This window comes from Lynx rufus, unplaced genomic scaffold (genome assembly GCF_022079265.1).
Source record: "Lynx rufus isolate CCGP_SWC_20201006 ecotype Redwood Valley unplaced genomic scaffold, mLynRuf1.p SCAF_14, whole genome shotgun sequence".
Taxonomy (NCBI): Eukaryota; Metazoa; Chordata; class Mammalia; order Carnivora; family Felidae; genus Lynx; species Lynx rufus.
This window is the reverse complement of record NW_025814828.1, coordinates 41,732,277-41,753,636: the sequence shown is the minus strand read 5'-3', so window position 1 is coordinate 41,753,636 and position 21,360 is coordinate 41,732,277. Positions and strand designations below refer to the sequence as shown.

General features: G+C 40.4%; 1 protein-coding gene across 2 annotated transcripts in view; it reads right to left on the bottom strand.

The window, feature by feature from the left end:
• Nucleotides 1–1,288: 1,288 nt before the first annotated feature.
• Nucleotides 1,289–21,360, bottom strand: part of ZNF81 (zinc finger protein 81) — an 86,179-nt gene continuing 66,107 nt past the window's right edge. For both annotated transcript variants that reach the window (XM_047076157.1, XM_047076158.1), the window contains exons 5-6: nucleotides 18,143–18,238; nucleotides 1,289–6,368 (exon numbers count right to left, since the gene is read on the bottom strand). In XM_047076157.1, coding sequence (XP_046932113.1) covers nucleotides 4,660–6,368; nucleotides 18,143–18,238 — 1,805 coding nt within the window. In that variant the 3' untranslated portion in view covers nucleotides 1,289–4,659. The remainder of the gene's footprint in view (nucleotides 6,369–18,142; nucleotides 18,239–21,360) is intronic.

Sequence of the window (21,360 nt, the reverse complement as noted above, 5' to 3'; positions counted from 1 at the left end):
AGAATCAAGTCACTAAATCCAGCCCAAGCTTGAGGAGGAGATTATAAAAAGGCGTGGATACCAGGAAGTGTGGATCATGCAGGGTCAGCTCAGATGACACTGACCACAGTGGGCTTGTGGGTGGCTAGGGTTGGGTGGTTAGTATAGCTTCATTTGCATGTCTGGCAAATGAAAATCTGGTTGGCATAGGGAACTTTAACTGGGATGGGTCATCTCTGTTCCATCACTGCTCCATGAAGTCTCTCATCATCTAATAGCACAACCCTTGTCCTTAGGATTCCAAAGAGGAGCAAGAATGGGCAAACCTCAATATGCAAGCACTTATCAAACCTCTGCTTATGTCATATTTGCTAATGTCCCATTGGCCAAAGAAATGGCGATCCCAGTTTCAAGGGATAGAGAAATAGACTCTCTCTCTTGATGGGTGAAGTGGAAGAGTCACATTGAAGGGGGGGGGCATATTTTCTGCTGCTAGTGGCCAAAGGAGACCGTCCAGATTTCTGGCTTCTGCCTACGATATAGACATCTGGAAAGAGCATAGCTCCCATTCTTATAATAAGAAGAAAATATGGGTAATCTATAAAATCATAACTTTTCTTGAACTCACCAGAGAACTAAGATCATAGAGCAACCAACTAGCTTATATATAAGACAAGTGCCTCAAGGGAGACACGAAGTTGTCCCTGGATCACCTGTGGCAAAGCAAGAAGGAATATGGGCCCACCATGCCAGCAGTTGCAAGAAGTTTTAATGAAGTTCAAAGGCTGAGTGTGGGATAATATGAGAATACAGAAGCACTGAGGGCTGGAGACCTAAAGGTAGTTGGCCTTCACTTGCAAGCTCTTCCCTACAAACCTCCACTGGATCCTCACAAGAAATAATGGGGGTAGGGAAGGAGACTGGAGAAAGCCTCTCTCAGTGGTATAGGCCTGCAATGGGAAAGCTGCTGATACAGAAATGGCATGAAGCCCCAATGGGACCCTATTTCCTTAATGAACAAAAGCCTTAAGCCACTTAAAGAGAAGTGATGCAAACCCTGTTGTTCCCAGATACAGGTGCAGATCCACTGTGGCTAGAGAAAAGGGAAAAGGGAAAAGGGAAAAAAAAAAAACTTCCATTCTTGGGGGAAGGGCAGGTAATCATCCTGAGCTCAGACCATTAAAGGCATTTTACCAATGGGGAGGTGCAGGATCACTGAAAAAGCACCACCCTCAAGACCTAGGGATACAGGGCCTGCCTAAAACTAAGGTTGGTTTAGGACAACTCCTGCCCCCTACTCATCGGGTCACTACGACCCAAGTAATAACAGTAGTCTACTACTAAGGGAGAGACATGGGCATGGAGAGAGATCCTCCCTGAGATGCAGGCACACAGGAAAGGTCTAAAGGCAAGGGTGGTGCAAGAATATTGAGAAAAATGATCTGTAAAACCAATGCCTACATTAAGCCCAAGGTAATACTAGAGAAATTTGAAGTCTACGGTACAATGAAGATAACCACAGCAACAACAAAACCTAAATCCAGCCCAAATTCTGACTAGATGGACCTTCCCCCCTTCCTCTCTAATGATTTATCAAAAGAGCAGCCATGATTATTTCCAGGAATAAATATTATTTATCTCAGTTTCTACTCTCCTACATACAATATCTTACATTCAGCCAAAAATTATTAGATGCAAAACAGAATAAACAATCTGCTGTTAAGAGACAGAGCAATAAAAATAAATCTAGACTCAGCTGACCCAGTTGTTAGTACTATCAAATAGGGAATTTAAAATAACAATGATTCATATGTTAGAGAGGATGGTGGGAAGTGTGAACAACAGGTATGAACAGATGGGGAATTCCAGCAGAAAAATGAAAACTAGAAGAGTCAAATGGAAATGCTAGGAATAAAAAAGAAAACATAACTGAGATGAAGAATGCCTTTCATGGGTTCATCAGTAGACCTAACAGAAGTAGGGGTTAAACAGACCTAACAGGGAAGGGGTTAAAATTAGTGAACTTGAAGATAGGTTAATAGAAGTTATCCCAACTGAAACACAAAGCAAAATAAAGATTGTAAAGGGACACACATATAGGGATGGTAGAAATTTGTAACGTTTTTCTATCTAACACAATCTATCTTCTGGTCACTATTTATATATCACACCATGCAAAATATGTTCATCCTCATTCCAAGACCTCCAAATGTCTTATCCCAAATTATGGCATCAAATCCAGGACCTCAAGTCTTCTGTATCAGGTTCAGATGTGGCTGAAGCTCCTTGGGTGCAATTTGTTTCTTGATGCAGAGACCTGTGAGCTAAATGGTAGGTTATATGACCATCACCCCCCACACACACACATACTCAAAACACACACACACAAATGGAAAGATAGGGTAGGGACTGGAGAACTGCAATAGACACTTTCATTTAAAAGAAGGGAGGAACAAGAGGCACATATTAGTCACTGTTCCATAATAATTCTGAAATCCCACAGAGCAAATGTTGTCAGATCTCCCTGCTCCAGGGGCAGGATGTTTCTTGATTGGGTCACAGTTCTACCTGGGAACAGCTTCCCAGTCCATTTTAATATATTGTTCTTGGGTCTCCTTTCTGAGACATCCTTCTTTTTCCATAAGAAATGGCAGCTGAATAACTTTCTCTGCTTGCTTCATGTTCATAGAAGTTAGAAAAGGTAGTCCAGAGACCACTTTTCATTTTGGACTGTTTCAATTCCTTTAAGTCCAACCTGGAGGTAGTAAAACTCTATTAGAAACTTTATAGGTGTTCTATGAATCTGGTTTGTATTTACTCCATGCCCCAAATGCCACACTGACCATTCTTTTTAAGACAGGCCCCTTCTCTACTTTATCAATATGTCAGGTTACTGGACGATGTCATGAAGTTTTTAGAAGCCATCTGGTTTAGCTGAGAGAGTTTCCCAAACACCAACTTAAATATTCCACACATTTTAACAAAGGGTCTTATAGCCACACCCATGATTTGATCTCTACCCTGAGGCCACTTTTCACCTTGAGAATATTTTGATGTCCGGAGAGACTGGAGATGTGAGAAATAGTTATTTTCCAACCCAGCAAGTCCTGGCTTTTTAAATATTTCTTCTGAATTCTGCTTGCAAATGGAACAGTTATTTCCTTAGTTCATCTCTTTTTGTACCTTACCATATGCAGCTAAAAAGAAGCCAATTGATATTTCCAACATTCTGTTGGAAATCTCCTTAGCCAGATCCACAAGTTCATCTGGTATATTCTCTATCTTCTCACACAGCATGGTAACTGTTTTGTTATTCTTTTCCTTAGTAAATAACATAAGCTGCCATCTTTTTCAGCCTTTCTTAACAGTTTTACTCATTGTTTTTCCAGTCTCCACCTGCCGCCCAGGCCCAAAGCTAATGCCACATGTCTTAGGTTTTGGTACAATACCTCCGCAAGTATACACTTTTAGGTATTGCTTAGCATTTTCTGTGCAACAAACTACCAAAAACTTAGCAGCTTAAAACAAGAATCATTTTATTTATCCCCCAATTCTGGTTGGCCTGGTTAACTGGTATGGCTCTTTTGGTGTGGGCCAGTTTGGCTGGGGCTGGAGGTTGAGGAAGGCCTCACTCTCATGTCTGGCAGTTGGTCTAAGAGGCCTCATCTGTGCTGGCTCATTTCTGTTCCATGTGGCTTCTCACCCTCCAGCTGAGTACTCTTGAGTTTCTTCACAGGAAGGTCTCAGAATTCCAAAGAGCAGCAAGAGAAGATAAGCCTCAAGGCAGACTTTTCTCCAGGCCTCTTCTTGAATCTCTTTGCTAATGTATATTGGCCAAAGCAAATCACATGGCCAAGCCGAGAGTCAAGGAGTAGACAGAGTTCTACCTCTTAATAAAAGAAAAAAAGAGTAACATTGCAAAGGGGTGTGCATAAAAGGATGGGAGAGGTCTGTGGCTATTTTGCATTGTACCACAATTAAAGAAGATAAAAATAGAATGTTGTGGAAACCAGTATGAATGATAGGATTATATTTATGTGTTCATGTAAGAGTATATCTGCAGATGTGGGTATATATAAAACCATAATGACATTAAAACTGTGGATTCGCGGGAGGATTCAATAGGAAACATATTTGACAGACACAATTATATTAAATTCAAAAAAGAATTTCAATTCAATTATTCCTTCTGTTGTGCAATGTGTTCTGCCACAAACACCCTACAGAACTGAGTGTAGGTTTACACATCAAATACATTATTTTGTTGTTCTTCCTTTCACTTTGTTGCCACTTTAAATTGCCTAATATAACACAGTAAACATGACTGTCATTTACATAATTTTGCTCACTCCATCTATAAAGAATTGGGTAACAATTTGCCTTATCACACTTTCTACAGGAAGGCTTTACCTAATGCATCAAACTGACAGCATTTTCCCCAAACTGACAGGATTCGATTCTATTTTGTGAAGCCATGCAAATATGAAAAGTCCCTTTGAATCAATGCATTCTTAGAGGGTCTCTTGAATAGTTTTTCTCATCTCAGGTGCAAGAGCCTGAAAAATGCTTTTTATTATGCAGTGTATTCATGTAGGGTCTGTCTTGGATAGATTTCATAATACACATGTAGACCTGACTTCTGTGATAAGGCTTTCTCATTTTTAAGAAACAGGGTTACTTTCATGTATGAATATTGCGATGCATACTCAGAACTGATTTCTGAGTGAAGCCCTTTCCACAGTCACTGCATTTATAGGGTTTCTCTCCAGTATGAATTGTCTGGTGCTTATTGAAATTTGACCGGTCAGTGAAGGCCTTCCCACATTCGGCACACATGTAAGGTTTCTCTCCTGTGTGAATTCGCTGATGTACTTTGAGATGTGGTTTCTTGGAGAAGGATTTTTCACATTCAGGACATTTATAAGGCTTCTCTGTAGTATGAATTCTCTGATGTGTAATTAACTCTGACTTCTGGATGAAGGCCCTGCCACAGTCAGCACAAACATAGGGTTTCTCTCCAGTATGAATGGTCTGGTGTTTATTGAAATTTGACCGGTCAGTGAAGGCCTTTCCACATTCAGCACATATGTAAGACTTCTCTCCAGTATGAGATTTCTGGTGAGTATTGAGATTTGATCTGTTGGTAAAGGCCTTCCCACATTCAGTGCATATATAGGGTTTCTCTCCTGTGTGAATTCGCTTATGCATCTGGAGTTGTGACTTAGAAGGGAAAGACTTCCCACAGTCACTGCATTCATAAGGCTTCTCTCCAGTATGAATTCTTTGATGGGCAATCAAGTGTGCTTTCTGGATGAAGGCCTGCCCACATTCAGTACATATATAAGATCTCTCTCCTGTGTGAATTCGCTGATGCATCCTGAGTGTTGATTTTTGGGTAAAGGCTTTCCCACACTCACTACATTTGTGGTGTCTCTCCCCAGTATGAATTTTCTGATGCACATTGAGGGCTGAGTTCAGGGAGAAGCCTTTCCCACATTCACTGCATTCATAGAGTTTTTCTCCAGTATGAGTGGTCTGATGCCTAAGTAGAGATGACACCTGGAAAAATGATTTTCCACATTCACTGCATTTATAGGGTTTTTCTCTAGTATGAGTTTTCTTATGCATAATTAATTCTGAATTATGGATGAATGCCTTCCCACAGTCAGGACATATGTACAATTTTTCATCTCTATGAACTCTCAGATATATACTGAGTAGTGGCTTCTGTGTAAAAACATTTACACATTTGCCAAGTTCGCGAGGTTTTTCCATAGTATGGATTCTCTGGGGTGCAAAGAGGTGTGACTTCTGGGTGAAGATCTTGCCAAACTCAGTACACACATTTGTTTTCTCCCCAGCAGGAAATTTCAGATTGTGACTGAATGCTTGTTTAAGGCTGAGGACTTTTCCACACTGATTACTTTCACAGAATTGCCCTCCTGTAGGAGTATTTGCATGGCTAGTATAAGAAGAGCTCTGAGTGAAAACTTGACCACGTCCAATATTTTTATCAAAATTCTTTGTTGCAATGTTTTTACTAGGAGTATGTAAGTCTAAATTCTGCTTAAAACTCTTTCCAAGTGAGTCACGTTTATGGGGTCTTTTCTGTGAAGGAATACGATTTGGGCTTGAAGGCACAAATTTTCCACTGTCTTTATATTCAAGGTCCCACTCTGTATTCAATATTTTCTTATTGATGAAAACAGTATGACTCAGAGGTTTGCTCTGTTTTTCCTGATATCTTTTAATCTGTTCAGAATCTTGCCACAGTTCTTCTAAAATGGAATACAATGAATCATCTGTTGTATCTTCACCCTCCATTTCACTATGAAATGAAGCTTTTCCAGAAATTCTTCTTTGTGGGGTCTTAATCCCAAGCCTCCCATCTAAAAAGAGAAAGAAAAAGTAAAATTGACACAAAGAATAGATAGCAGGGTATTAAAAGGTACACATAAGCTAATCCAAATTGAACACAGGTAAACCAGTATATATGATGATGATAATGACAGTGATAACAAGAAATACACATATAGCACTTACTATGTGCCAAGTTCCTGCATGACACTTATGATGTTCCAAGCATTGTTCTGAGAAATACATACACACATTGGGGTGCCTGGGTGACTCAGTCGGTTAAGCATACGACTTCAGCTCAGGTAATGATCTTGTGGCTCCTAAGTTCAAGCCCCGCGTCAGGCTCTGTGCTGACACCTTGGATCCTGGAGCCTGCTCTCCCCCTCCGCCCCAACTCTCAAAAATAAATAAACATTAAAAATGTCAAAATTTCACATTATTGAGAATTTCAAGACAGTGGGGCGCCTGGGTGGCTCAGTCAGTTAAGCGTCAGGCTTCAGCTCAGGTCATAATCTCACAGTTTGTGGGTTCCAGTCTTGCCTCAGGCTCTTTGCTGACAGCTCAGAGCCTGGATCCTGCTTCGGATTCTGTGTCTCCCTCTCTCTCTGCCCCTCCCCCACTCACACTTTGTCTCTCTTTCTCTCTCTCAAAAGTAAACATTAAAAAAGGTAAAAAATAAAAAAAAAAAGAAACACACACACACTCACTCACTTAATCCTTTCAAAAGCCCTTTGAGGTATTTTCTGTTATTAGGTATTTCTATTATTATCTACCTATCGTACATAAGGAAAGTAAAGCTCAGAATGGTTATACGTATAATTTGCACTAAAACATAAGTTATTAAGCATTGGAGATCGGAGTTCAACATAACCAATCTAGCTCTATTTTGGTAGGAGGCTCGGATATAAAGTAGGGTGGACTGAAGTTTTAAAAGACAAAGGTTTTAAGGGAAAATAATCTGTGGATAGACTAGGTTTGGAGGAGGTGATTCAGAGTCTAAGTCCTCATTAGCTTTTGATTCTAAATCCTCACTAGTCTTGTTCCTTTTTGTTTATTAGCAACTAGACCAAATTAATGTGATCAAAAAGCCAATTTAATTTGCCAGCAGAGTAGATCATTAAAGTTCTCATCATAAGGAAAAAAAAACCTTTTTTTTTTTTTGGTATCTTATGCAATGGGTTTTAACTAAACTTATTGTGCTGATCTTCCACGATGTATTTAAGTTAGATCATGATGCAGTACACCTTAAATCTATACAGTGATGTATGTCAATCTCCATAAAATCGAGAAAAACTTACGCCTATAGGAAAAATACTGGGGGTGATAGCTATTCTGGCCTATATAAAAGAATAAGTAGATATCCACACTCCAACTCTCCATCTAGGTATAACTGTTTTGTTGGACCTAAAATCATACACATCTAACAAGAAGCATAAAATCAGAGAGAAGATCAGCTATCTGTGGTAGACTGAAAGCTGTCCACTAGAACCTATTTCAGCATTCTTTTGCAATAACAGGAAAGTAGCCAGGCATATGGCTGCCCAGTCATGATAGCATTTCTCAGCCTCCTTTGAGAAAATTGGTTTGGCCATGTGACAACGTTCTCATCAACAGAACGTGAGAGAATACGATAGCTGCCACTTTCAAGTCAGCGCACTGCGACAATAGGCATGTTTTCTCTATACCCTCTTCGGCCTTCTTGCTTTACTAAAACCTGGCCTTGGCAGCAACACAGATACAAACGTGCAGGTGGCACACACACACACACACACACACGCACGCACGCACAAACCCAAGAGATGGCCGGATTATGTAATGGAAGGAACCTGGATTCCCAAATAAACATGAGCAACAAGGTTTTCCAAAGGGCTGTGATATTAGCAACTTTATCTGAGAGAGGAATAAAATTCTTCAGTATTTAAGTCACTTTACCTTATAATCTCTTTGTTACTGCAAATAAGCTTTAATATAATTTTAAAAAATTTTTTACATTTATTTATTTATTTTTGACAAACAGAGTGAGACAAAGCGTGAGTGGGGGAGGGGCAGAGAGAGAAGGAGACACAGAATCTGAAGCAGGCTCCAGGCTCTGAGCAAGCGGTCAGCACAGAGCCTGATGCGGGGCTCGAACTCATGGACTGTGAGATCATGACCTGAGCTGAAGTCAGACGCTCAACCGACTGAGCCACCCAGGTGCCCCAGCGTTAACATAATTAATACACTATTTTCACCCAGAGTGGGAATCACAGATGTTTCCATGACCAGTATAGTGCATGAGACATATGAGATTCTTGATAATGTTAAAATGGAAAAATTATACATTATTTCCTCAGCAAGAGATTTTAGATTGTGAGAATGCTCTGAGTCATTAAGTTCAGTTTTACCCCGTTGGTCACTTTGATGCTGTATTCTGGATACATATCCCAGCCAAAAATCTCATCCTTTTATTCTTACGTCGTGTTTTTATTCTCACATGCTTGGCTTTAATGTATTCTGGAGATATTAAGCACTGGATTCCGAGTCATGGTTTTAGAAGTGGTTCTGTTTTTCACTTTAAATTATATATATATTATATATATATATATATATATATATATGTGTGTGTGTATATATTATATATATATGTGTGTATATATATATATAATTATAATATTATACATATTAATATACAGAAGAGGTTCTGCTTTTCACTTTAAATTATATATATAATTATATAATATATTATTATATTATATATTAATATAATATATATAATGAGTATAAATATAAAACTTATAAATAATTAAGTTAGTTCTAAACCCCTGCTGTATTGGACAATATTTACATCACCAGTACCAATTTTTAATGCAAAAAATCTGCAATAAAAAGCTTCCCTACACTTTTCCTGAGCCCACAGATTCAATGAACAGTACATAAATGAAGAGTCGACGGTCTAGATAAAACCTGTGGTGCAAGCTTGCATTCTATTTGCCACTCACAAAAATGCCTCAAAAAGTCCAGTTTATTCTTAAATCAAAAGACACATTTATACCTTCTTCCTCCATTTAGCCTGCTTAGCACTTAATTTCTTTTGTGCCACTGGAAAACATATTTATGCCGAGAGCTCTTCCTCTCTAGTCAGGAATAAGACAGGGATGTCCACTCTCACCATTACTATTTAACATAGTGCTGAAGTCTTAGCTTCAGCAATCAGATAACAAAAAGAAATAAAAGGTTTAAGAGACAAAACAGATGAACATAAGGGAAGGGAAACAAAAATAATATAAAAACAGGGAGGGGACAAAACAGAAGAGACTCATAAATATGGAGAACAAACTGAGGGTTACGGGAGGGGTTGTGGGAGGGGGGATGGGCTAAATGGGTAAGGGGCATTAAGGAATCTACTCCTGAAATCATTGTTGCACCATATGCTAACTAATTTGGATGTAAATTTTAAAAAATAAAAAATAAAATTAAAAAAAAAATAAAAGGTACCCAAATTGGCAAGGAAGAAGTCAAACTTCACTATTTGCAGATGACATGATACTCTGTAGAAAATCCGAAAGACTCCACCAAAATGTTGTTAGAACTAATACATGAATTCAGCAAAGTTGCAGGATATTAAATCAATGCTCAGAAATCTGTTGCATTTCTATACACCACTTATGGAACAGCAGAAAAAGAAATCAAGGAATTGATCCATTTGCAACTGCACCAAAGAACTACAAGATACCTAGGAATAAACCTAACCAAAGAGATACAAGATCTCTGAAAACTATAGAAAGCTTATGAAAGAAATTGAAGAGGACACAAAAAAATGGAAAATTATTCCACGCTCCTGGATTGGAAGAACAAACATTGTTAAAATGTCTATACTCCCTAAAGCAATCTACATATTTACTGCAATCCCTATCAAAATACCACCAGCATTTTTCAAGAGCTAGAACAAACAATCCTAAAGTTTGCATGGAACTACAAAAGACCCTGAATAGCCAAAGCAATCTTGAAAAAGAAAAGCAAAGCTGGAGACATCATGATTCCAGACTTCAAGCTATATAACAAAGCTCTAATCATCAAGACAGTATGGTACTGGTACAAAAACAGACACATAGATCAATAGAACAAAATAGAAAATCCAGAAATAGACCCACAACTATATGGTCAACTAATCTTCGACAAAGCAGGAAAGAATATCCAATATAAAGAAATACAGTCTCTTCAGCAAATGGTGTTGGGAAAACTGGACAGCAACATGCAGAAGAATGAAACTGGATCACTTTCTTATACCATATACAAAAGTAAATTCCAAATGGATGAAGGACCTAAATGTGAGAGAAAGCAAACCATCAAAACCCTAGAAGAGAACGTAGGCAGCAACCTCTTTGACCTCAGCCATAGCAACTTCTTACTAGACACATCACTGGAGGCAAGGGAAACAAAAGCAAAAATGAACTACTGGGACTTCATGAAGATAAAATCTCCTGCACAGTGAAGGAAACAATCAACAAAACTAAAAGGTAGCCTATGGAATAAGAGAAGATATTTGCAAATGACATATCTGATGAAGGGTTAGAAACCAAAATGTATAAAGAACTTCTCAAACTCAACACCCAAAAATCAAATACTCCAGTTAAGAAATAGGAAAAAGACGGGGCGCCTGGGTGGCTCAGTCGGTTAAGCGTCTGACTTCAGCTCAGATCATGATCTCACAGTCTGAGTTTGAGCCCTGTGTCGGGCTCTGTGCCGACAGCTCGGAACCTGGAGCCTGATTCTGTGTCTCCCTTTCTCTCTCTGCCCCTCCTCTGTCTCAAAAATAAATAAAAACATTAAAAAAAAGAAACAGGCAAAAGACATAAATAGACATTTTTCCAAAGAAGACATCCAAATGGCTAACAGACACATGAAAAGATGCTCAACATCAGTCATCACCAGGAAAATACAAATCAAAACCATGATGACATACCACTTGATGAGATACCTGTCAGAATGGCTAAAATTAACAACACAGGAAACAACAAGGTGTTGGCGAAGATGTGGAGAAAGCAGAACCCTCTTGCACTGCTGGTGGGAATACAAACTGGTGTAGCTGCTCTGAAAACAGTACGGAGGCTCCTCAAAAAACTAAAAGTAGAACTACCCTACAATCCAGCAGTTGCACTTCTAGGTATTTACCAAAAGGATACAAAAATACAGATTCAAAGGGGTACATGCACCGTGTTTATAACAGCATTATCAACAACAGCCAAACTATGGAGAGAGCCTAAATGTCCATTGAATGATGAATGGATAAAGAAGATATGGCATGTATACACACCACACACACACACACACACACACACACACACACACACACACACACACGAATATTACCCATCCATCAAAAAGAATGAAATCTTGCCATTTGCAATGATGTGGATGGAGCTGGAGTATATATGCTAAGCGAAATAAGTTCGGCAGAGAAAGACAAATGCCGTATGTTTTCACTCATGTGTGGAATTTAAGAAACAAAACGGATGAACACATGGGAGTGTAAAAAAAGAGGGAAACGAACAATAAGAGATTCTTAACAATAGAGAACAAACTGAGGGTTCTTGGAGGGGATGTGGGTGCAGGGATGGGCTACATGGGTGATGGGTACTAAATAGGGCACTTGTTATGATGAGCACTGGGTGTTGTGTGTAAGTGATGAATCACTGAATTCTATTCCTGAAACCAATATTGTACTGTATGTTAACTAGGATTTTTTTTTTAATTTTCAATGTTTATTTATTTTTGAGAGAGAGAGAGAGACAGAGTGTGAGTAGGGGAGGGGCAGAGAGAGAGAAGGATACACAGATTCTGAAGCAGGCTCCAGGCTCCAAGCTGTCAACACAGAGCCTGACGCAGGACTTGAACTCACAAACTGTGAGATCATGACCTGAGCCGAAGTCAGATGCTTAACCGACTGAGCCACCCAGGCGCCCCTTAACTAGGATTTAAATAAAAATTTGAAAAAAAAAATAAATTAGACAACAAAGGATAAAAGAAACATGTTTATGCTTCATTAAGCAGTTTGAACCTTTTACTTTGAACATTAATCTGATCATACTGCTAGCAAGACTTTTTCTAAATTCCAAAAGCAGACGCCTTCTGTGCGATTCATTTTGCTAATTATTTTAATAGATTTCTATTATGATAGAACATAATGCATAAGCAGTAAACCTTTTTAAAGCCTTTTTTAAATGTTTATTTACTTTTGAGAGAGAGAGAAAAAAACAGAGTGCGGGGGGGGGGGGGAGGGGCAGAGAGAGAGGGAGATATCTGAAGCAGGCTCCAGGCTCTGAACTGTCAGCACAGAGCCCGATGTGGGGCTTGAACTCACAAACAGTGAGATCATGACCTGAGCCAAAGTTGGATGCTCAGCCAATTGAGCCACCCAGGCGCCCCAAGAATAACAATCTTCCACAGACTATTTCAGAAAATAGAAAAGGGAACACTTCACAACTCATTTATGTGGCCAGCATAATCCTAATACCAAAACCCGACAACATTGAAAAAAAGGAAAACTACAACCAGAATCACTTATGAAAATGAAAATATTTAAAACAAAATATCAGTTAATATAACTCAACAATATATATTAAGGGTTATATATCATAAACAACTACTATCTATCTCAGAAATATAAGGTTAATTTAACATTCGAAAATAAATAACTCACATATTAACAAAATAAAAACAACAACTCATATGATTAATAAGATGAGGAAAAAAACATTTGACAAAATTCAACATGTAACCATGATTTTAAAAAACTCTTAAACAAGCTAGGATTTAAAAAGAACTTCTATAAGGGTACCTAGGTGGCTCAGTCCCCTGAGCGTCCAACTTCAGTTCAGGTCATGATCTCACAGTTCGTGGGTTCAAGCCCCGCATTAGGCTCTGTGCTAACAGCTCAGCGCCTGGAGCCTGCTTCAGATTCTGTGTCTCCCTCTCTTTCCGCCCCTCCCCCCCTCTTGAAAATAAATAAATGTTAATAAAAAATTTAAAAAAAGAACTCCTATAACTCGATAAAGGGCAGCTTCAAAAAACATCATACACAATGGTATGAATTTTTTATCCCTAATATCAGGAACAAGGCAAGCATGCCCACACTCACCACTTCTACTCAACATCAAATTGAAGGTCTTAGTGAAATAAGGAAAAGTAAGAAAAAGCATGAAATTGGAAAGGAAAAAGTAAAAATGTTTCTTTTTTTAAAAAAAAATGTTTATTATTTTTGAGAAAGTAAGTAGGGGAAGGGGCAGAGAGAGAGGGAGACAGAGGATCTGAAGTGGGCTCTGTGCTGACAGCAGAGAACCCGACGTGCGGCTTGAACTCACAGACCCTGAGACCATGACCTGAGCCAGAGTCAGATGCTCAACCGACTGAGCTGCCCAGGCATCCCGTAAAAGTGTTTCTAGGGGCGCCTGGGTGGCGCAGTCGGTTAAGCGTCCGACATCAGCCAGGTCACGATCTCGCGGTCCGTGGGTTCGAGCCCCGCGTCGGGCTCTGGGCTGATGGCTCGGAGCCTGGAGCCTGTTTCCGATTCTGTGTCTCCCTCTCTCTCTGCCCCTCCCCCGTTCATGCTCTGTCTCTCTCTGTCCCAAAAATAAATAAAAAACGTTGAAAAAAAAATAAATAAAAAGTGTTTCTAAAGTGATAATGATTGCTTACATGAAAAACCCCAAGGAACCTACAAGAAAACTAATAGGTGGATGTAGGAATGCCTCAGGATACAAAGTCAATGTACAAAAATCAATCATGAGCAATTTATACATACTAGCAATGAACAATCTGAAAATAAAATTTAAAAAACTGCCATTTTACAATAGTGTCAAAAAGCATCAAATACTTAGGGATAAATTTAATGAAGGATGCATAAGACTTCTACACTGACAACCATAAAACATTGCTGAAAGCAATCAAACACCCAAATAAATGCAGAAAGTATGCCATGCTCATGGATTAGAAGGCTCAATATTGTGAAGATATCATTTCTCGTAAAATTGGTCCATAGAGTCAACTCAACTCCAAATAAAATCCCAGCAGACTACCTGAGTTCAAGACTCATTATAAAAGCTACAGTAATAAAGCAAGTGTGGGTTTGCCAAAAGGACAGTATATTAACTGTATTTTCTTATTTTGTTTTTTTTAAGTTTTTAACTTTAAGTCCACTATAGTTAACGTACATGCTGTATTAGTTTCAGGTGCACAGTATACTGATTCAACAACCCTATACATTGCTTAGTGCTTATCATGAGAAGTGTACTCTTAATCTTCTTCACCTATTTTCACCCATCCCTCCTCCCCCCCCCCCCCCCCCGGTAACCATCAGTCTGTCCTCTGTAGTTGAGAGTCTGTTTCTTGGTTTGTTTCTCTTTCTCTTTTTTTCCTTTGTTCATTTATTTTATCTCTTAAATACCGCATATGAGTGAAATCATACGGTATTTGTCTTTCTCTAACTTATTTCGCTTAGTATTATATTCTCTAGATCCATCCATGTTGTTGCAAATGGCAAGATTTCATTCTTTTTTATGCCCGAATAGTATTCCAGCATGTGTGCGTGTGTGTATCATATCTTCTTTATCTTATTTTCTGTATTCTTTTTTAAAATTTATTTTTAATATTTATTTATTTTTGAGAGAGACAGACACAGAGAGAGAGAGAGAGAGAGAGAGAGAGAGAGAGAGCACAAGCGAGGGAGGAGCAAAGACAGAGGGAGACACAGAGTCCGAAGCAGGCTCCAGGCTCTGAGCTGTCAGCACAGAGCCCGATGTGGGGCTCAAACTCATGAACCGTGAGATCATGACCTGAGCCAAAGTCAGAATGCTTAACTGACTGAGCCACCCAGGCACCCCTTATTTTCTGTATTCTTGATGCTCTGCCATCTGGTGCCTTGCTGATCCTGGAGAGAATGCCTCTCCCAGTGCTAGTTCATGCCCAGAGATAGCAAATGACTTCCCTGTAAGCATAACTTTCATATGCAAACCAACCAATCCAGAGCCCATGTCCACCACTATCTCCTTTATTAAGTTCTCACAGGTTGAGCCACTATCCCGCTGCCCTAATCACCTCAGTACCAGGTACCAGGTAACTACAGACAGTCCCTACACCCCAGAAGCCCGGCTGAAATTACTCAAACTAGCCAATGGTAAACCTTCCCAGCCTGCTCACTCTGCCTTACCCATTCTTTCCCAGGAAAATAACAATAAAGGCTCTTGCTGTGCTTTCCCCTCATGACTTTGGCCTTCTGACTGACCCTGGGGCTTCCCAGTGTGGCATGTCTCCTCTTCTTGGGAACTGTGAGTTACAAACTATCTTTTCGTTTTGAAGTTTACTTATTTATTTTGAGAGAGACAAAGAGTGAGTGGGGTAGGCGCAGAGAGAAGGGGAGAGAGAGAGAATCCCAAGCAGGCTCCGTGCTGTCAGTGCACAGCCCAGTGTGGGGCTCGAACTCACGAAACCATGAGATCATGACCTGAGCAGAAACCAAGAGTTGGACGCTTAACCAACTGAGTCACCCAGGCGCCCCAAAAATGTTTGCTTTTTGACAGACACCAGTAGGAAGATAGAAGTGAAAGCCACAAATTAAAACAAAATGTTGACAATGGATATATCTGGCACAGGAGTTATAGCCAGCAAATATAAAGAACTCTGAAAACTCATTAAGGAAACAACCCAATTAAAAAAAATGGGAAAGATAGTTGAACAGACACTTCAAACAAAAATGTACAAAGGTCACTAAGCACATGAAAAAATACTTTTCATTACTCATCAGAGGAATGCAACTTAAAATCATAATGAGATGCCATTACACATCCAGGATAATAGCAAAAATGAAAGAGATTGATGGTGGCAAGGGCTGGCAAGAATGTGGAGCAACCGAAATTCTTGTGTGTTGCTGCTGGAAGTGTAAAATCACAGCCACTTTGGAAGATAGTTTGGCCATGTCTTATTTTTATTTTTATTTTATTTCATTAAAAAAGTTTAAGTTTATTTACTTTGAGAGAGAGAGAGAGAGCAAGAGCGAGAGAGCGAGCGAGTGTAGGCAGAGAGAGACGGAGAGAGAGAGAATCCCATGTAGGCTCCGCACCATCGGTGAAGAGCCCGACGTGGGCTTGAACACCCAAACCGTGAGATCACGACCTGGGCCGAAATCAAGAGTCAGATGCTTAACTAAATGAGCCACCCAGGAGCCCCTGGCCACGTCTTATAAAGGCAAGCATATACTTACACAATTATATCACCCACCAACTCCACTCCTAGGTATTTACCCAAGAGAAATGTGAACATATGGTCACACAAAGACATACCAGAATGTTCACTACAGCTTTATTCACAATAACCAAATAATAACCACCTGTCATCAACAGGTGTATAGATAAACATGGCAATCTACTCATATCAGGGAATAGTATTCAGCATTTAAAAGGAATAAGCTAAGGGCACCTGGGTGGCTCAGTGAGTTAAGTGTTGACTTCAGCTCAGGTCATGATCTCGTAGTCTGTGAGTTCGAGCCCCGTGTCGGGCTCTGCTGACAGCTCAGAGCCTGTATCCTGTTTTGGATTCTGTGTCTCCCTCGCTCTGTTCCCCTCCCCCACTCGTACTCTGTCTGTATGTCTCTCTCTCTCAAAAGTAAACATTAAAAAATAAAATAAAAGGAGTAAACTAGTTATATACTCAATAACACGGATGAATCACAAAATCATTATGCCAAACAAATGAAGCCAGACCCAAAAGGGTATATATAGTATGATTTTATTCATATGAAACCCTAATAAAGACAAATCTAATCTACAGTGACAGAAAGCAGGTCAACGGTTGCCTGGGGCTAAAGGGGTGGTACATACTAACTACTAGGGGCATAGAGGCTCATTTTTGTGTGTGTATCTTCTTTGTGTACTTGAAATGGATACATTTGATTGTATGTAAATTATACCTGAATACAGCTGACTTATTTAAAAGAAAAAATGCTAAATGACAATGATCCTAAGGTCAGAAGATGGGAGAGATGCATTGTGACGGGGAGGTGGAGAGGAGTAAGGAATATGAAAGCAATTCCTACAGAGAGAGGAGGAGGTGAGGCTGGTTGTAGATGACAGTTTATTGGTATCTTAGATGTGAGAAGATAAAACTTAGGAGAAAGAAGGCGGAGTGAGGCAACAAGCTGGTTTACAAAGAAGGCAAACTCATTAGAACCTAAAAGTATATGGGTGCCTGGGTGGCTCAGTCAGTCGAGCATCTGACTTCAGCTCAGGTCGTGATCTCGCAGTTCATGGGTTCAAGCCCCGCGTCGGGCTTTGTGCTGACAGCCCAGAGCCTGGAGCCTGCTTCAGATTCTGTGTCTTCCCCTCTCTCTGCGCCTCCCCTGCTTTCTCTCTCTCTCTCTCAAAAATAAAGGAAGATTAAAAAAATTAACAACAAAAAGAACCTGAAAGTATATGATAAGAATCTAAGACCCTGGGGGTGGGGTTTAAATAATGAAGCATAAAAATGTGATGGAAGGACAGAACATCCAAAAAAGCAAGATCTATAGGGAGGAAGCCTGGCATATGATCCAGAGCGTAGGAACTGTAGCAATTCTCCTGGACGCAAGTCAGGCCAAAAAGACAGTTGACAACAGTAAGGGAAATAAAGGGAGAGAGCAGTCTGGTACCTAAGAGGCCAATGTTATTTTTCCTTAAGCAGCTTCCAAAGTTTAGAACCTTCAAGATGGTAGAAATAATAGAATTTTAAAGGCACCAACCTCTTAGGAAAAGAAAAGTGTTTCTGTGCCCCCAGATCTGCCTGGGTTGCACTCACTCACCCGAACAGCTCTGATGTGGGGTTTTTCTCTCCAAAATCCATGGCTCCTCTCCTTGCTCCAACTTGAAGATGACTTCTGGTTTGGGAACTTCATACCCTGTTAACAGGACATGATAGAATTGGGTCCAGCTAATTGCTTTCCACTTGTTCTTTAAAAAAGTAACCACATTTCACTGGGAAAAGAGCAATAATCACAGAGGTTAATGGACTGAAGCATCTCAGACCAATCAAGGATGCCACCAGCACACACATCAGATGTCGCAGAGTTCTCAGCAGCTGAGAATGGACATACTCTCATGGAGGCTCTGTGTTTGTTTCCTAGGGCTGCTCTCACAAAGTACCAAAACCTGGGTGACTTAAAACAGCAGAACATCATTATCTCACACTTCTGGAGACTCAAGTCTGAAATCAAAGTGTTTACCAGGGCCATGCCCTCTCTCACAGATGTAAGGGAGAATCCTTCCTTGACTCTTCTAGCTTGTTCTTTGCCAGCAACGACGTTCCATTCTTTGATGTTCTTAAGCTTGTAAGTGCATCACTTCAGTTACATGGCCGTCTTCCCTCTATGTGTGTCTATTTCTATGCCCAAATTTCCCTTTTTTTTATAAGGACACCAGTCATATTAAAAATCTTTTTTAATGTTTATTTATTTTTGAGAGAGAGAGAGAGAGAGAGAGAAAGCAGGGGAGGGGCAGAGAGAGAGGGAGAAACAGAATTTGAAACAGGTTCCAGGCTCTGAGCTGTCAGCACAAAGGCCGACACAGGGCTCGAACCCAGGAACCTTGAGATCATGACCTGAGCTGAAGTCGGACGCTTAGCCAACTGAGCCACCCAGGCGCCCCAGGACACCAGTCATATTAGATTAGGGCCCACCCCAATGAACTCATTTTAACTTGATTTCTTCAGGGGTGCTTGGGTGGCTCAGTTGGTTAAGCAACCAACTCTTGATTTTGGCTCAGGTCATGATCTCACAGTCGTGAGCTCTGTCAGCGCAGAGCCTGCTTGGGATTCTCTCTGTTCCTCCCCTCTCATGCTTTCTGTCTCTCAAATAAACATTAACAAAATTTAACTTGATTACCTCTATAAAGACGCTATTTCCAAATAAGGTCACATTCTTGGGTACTGGGGGTTCAGACTTCTGCATATCCTTTTTTCAGGGGACACACAATTCAACCTATAAAAATCTGCCCTCTGACCCTCCCAAATTCATGTCCTTCCCACGTGCAAAATATACTAACCCCATCCCAATATCCCCCAAAGTCTTAATCATTCCAGCATCAAGTCTTAAGTTCAAAATCTATCAAGATATCAACTCAAAGTCTCAAATCTTATCTAAATCACCCAAATTGGTTATGAATGAGTTGGGAGTGTGAATCATCTTGGGGCAGTTTCTCTCCACACAAACCTGTGAAAGCAGACAACTTATCTGCCAAAATACCGCAGTAGGACAGGCATAGGATAGACATTCCCATTTCAAAAGGGAGAAACTGGAATGAAAAAAGGGATCACAGGTCCCAACAAAGTCCAAAGCCTAACAAGGCAAATTCCACTAGATTTTAAGTTTTGAGAGTAATTCTTTTTTTTTTTTTTAATTTTTTTTTTCGTTTATTTATTTTTGGGACAGAGAGAGACAGAGCATGAACGGGGGAGGGGCAGAGAGAGAGGGAGACACAGAATCGGAAACAGGCTCCAGGCTCTGAGCCATCAGCCCAGAGCCTGACGCGGGGCTCGAACTCACGGACCGCGAGATCGTGACCTGGCTGAAGTCGGACGCTTAACCGACTGCGCCACCCAGGCGCCCCTTGAGAGTATTCTTATTGGCTCAATATTCTATCCTCCAAGCCTACAATGGCGGTGGCCCCACTCCGTTGGCCCCAGCCCAGGAGTGGCACCATTCACTATTACCTCTCCCGGTCCATTAGCAAAATATTTGCTTCCTGTTCTTATGACCTTAAGCTCTGCTGTTCCAAAGGGAGGAATGCTTCCACTGGGAGACACAATAGTGATTCCACTGAACTGGGAGACTTATCTGCCACCTGACATTTTGGGCCCCTCACATCTCTGAATCAAAAGGCAAAGAAGGGAATTACTGTGCTGGCCTGGGTGACTGATCCTGATTACTCAGGGGAATTGGACTCCTGCCCCACAATGGAAAAGAGGAAGAAGCATGTCTGGAATACAGGAAATCCCTTGGGGGGGGGTCTCTTAGTACTACTGTGTCCTGTGATTAAAGTCAATGGAAACTACATTGACTACAACAATCCAATTCAGGCAGATCCTTCAAGGAATGAATTTTCAGGTCACCCCACTAGGTGAAGAACCACAACCCACTGAGGTGTTTGCTGAGGGCAGAGGGAACAAGGAACGGCTAGTGAAAGAAGGAATTCTACCTCAAGACTGCAACACAGACACCTTGCCTCGGTTTTCGGTGTTCTGGCCTGCCCTGAAGATTCCAGACTCAGGATTACAATATCAGCTTACCCGAATTTCCAGCCTGCAGGCCTGCCCTATACATTTCAGAATTGTCAGTCCCTGCAGTCAGGTGAGCCAGTTCCTTAAAATAAACCTCTTTCCCAGATTCTGTGTATATGTACATGTATTCATTCTCTCTGTCTCTATGTATGTGTATGTATGTATAGTGTGTGGGTGTACTCTGTATACGTATATAACCGTATCTTATTGGTTCCATTTCTCTGGAGAGCCATAATACAGATTTTGAGGGTGACTCTAGAGGAAAAGAATAGTAAGAATGAGTTTTCTGAACTGGCTATGGGGTTTCTAGAATTGGTTCCCTATTCTGATTAGATTTGAATGCGCTAACGACTCTATTTCCAGTAGTAAAGAGGGCACTAATAGTCCATGGCATGATGTGGCAAAAGAGATATGCAAAATATCACCCCTGGATACTCCTAATCAAATGCTGATGAGAGGCATCTTTCTGCAGGACCTTATATTTGATACCCTAGACATTTTTGTCAAACTTACAAGTATAAAATTGCCTGGTTGCTCTTAATTATGCTGGTCAAAATGGAGGGCCGGAAACTAAAGGATGCACTCAGGGATTTGATTTCCCAGCTCAAGCACTGCATACATGACCTGAACATTTCTATGTCTTTCCTGAAAGAAACCCCTACCTCCTGTAGCTGCAGAGTTGATATTGCTGAAAACCAAACCCAGAGTCTCATCCTGTGAATGGCTACATTACAACACAAACTGAAT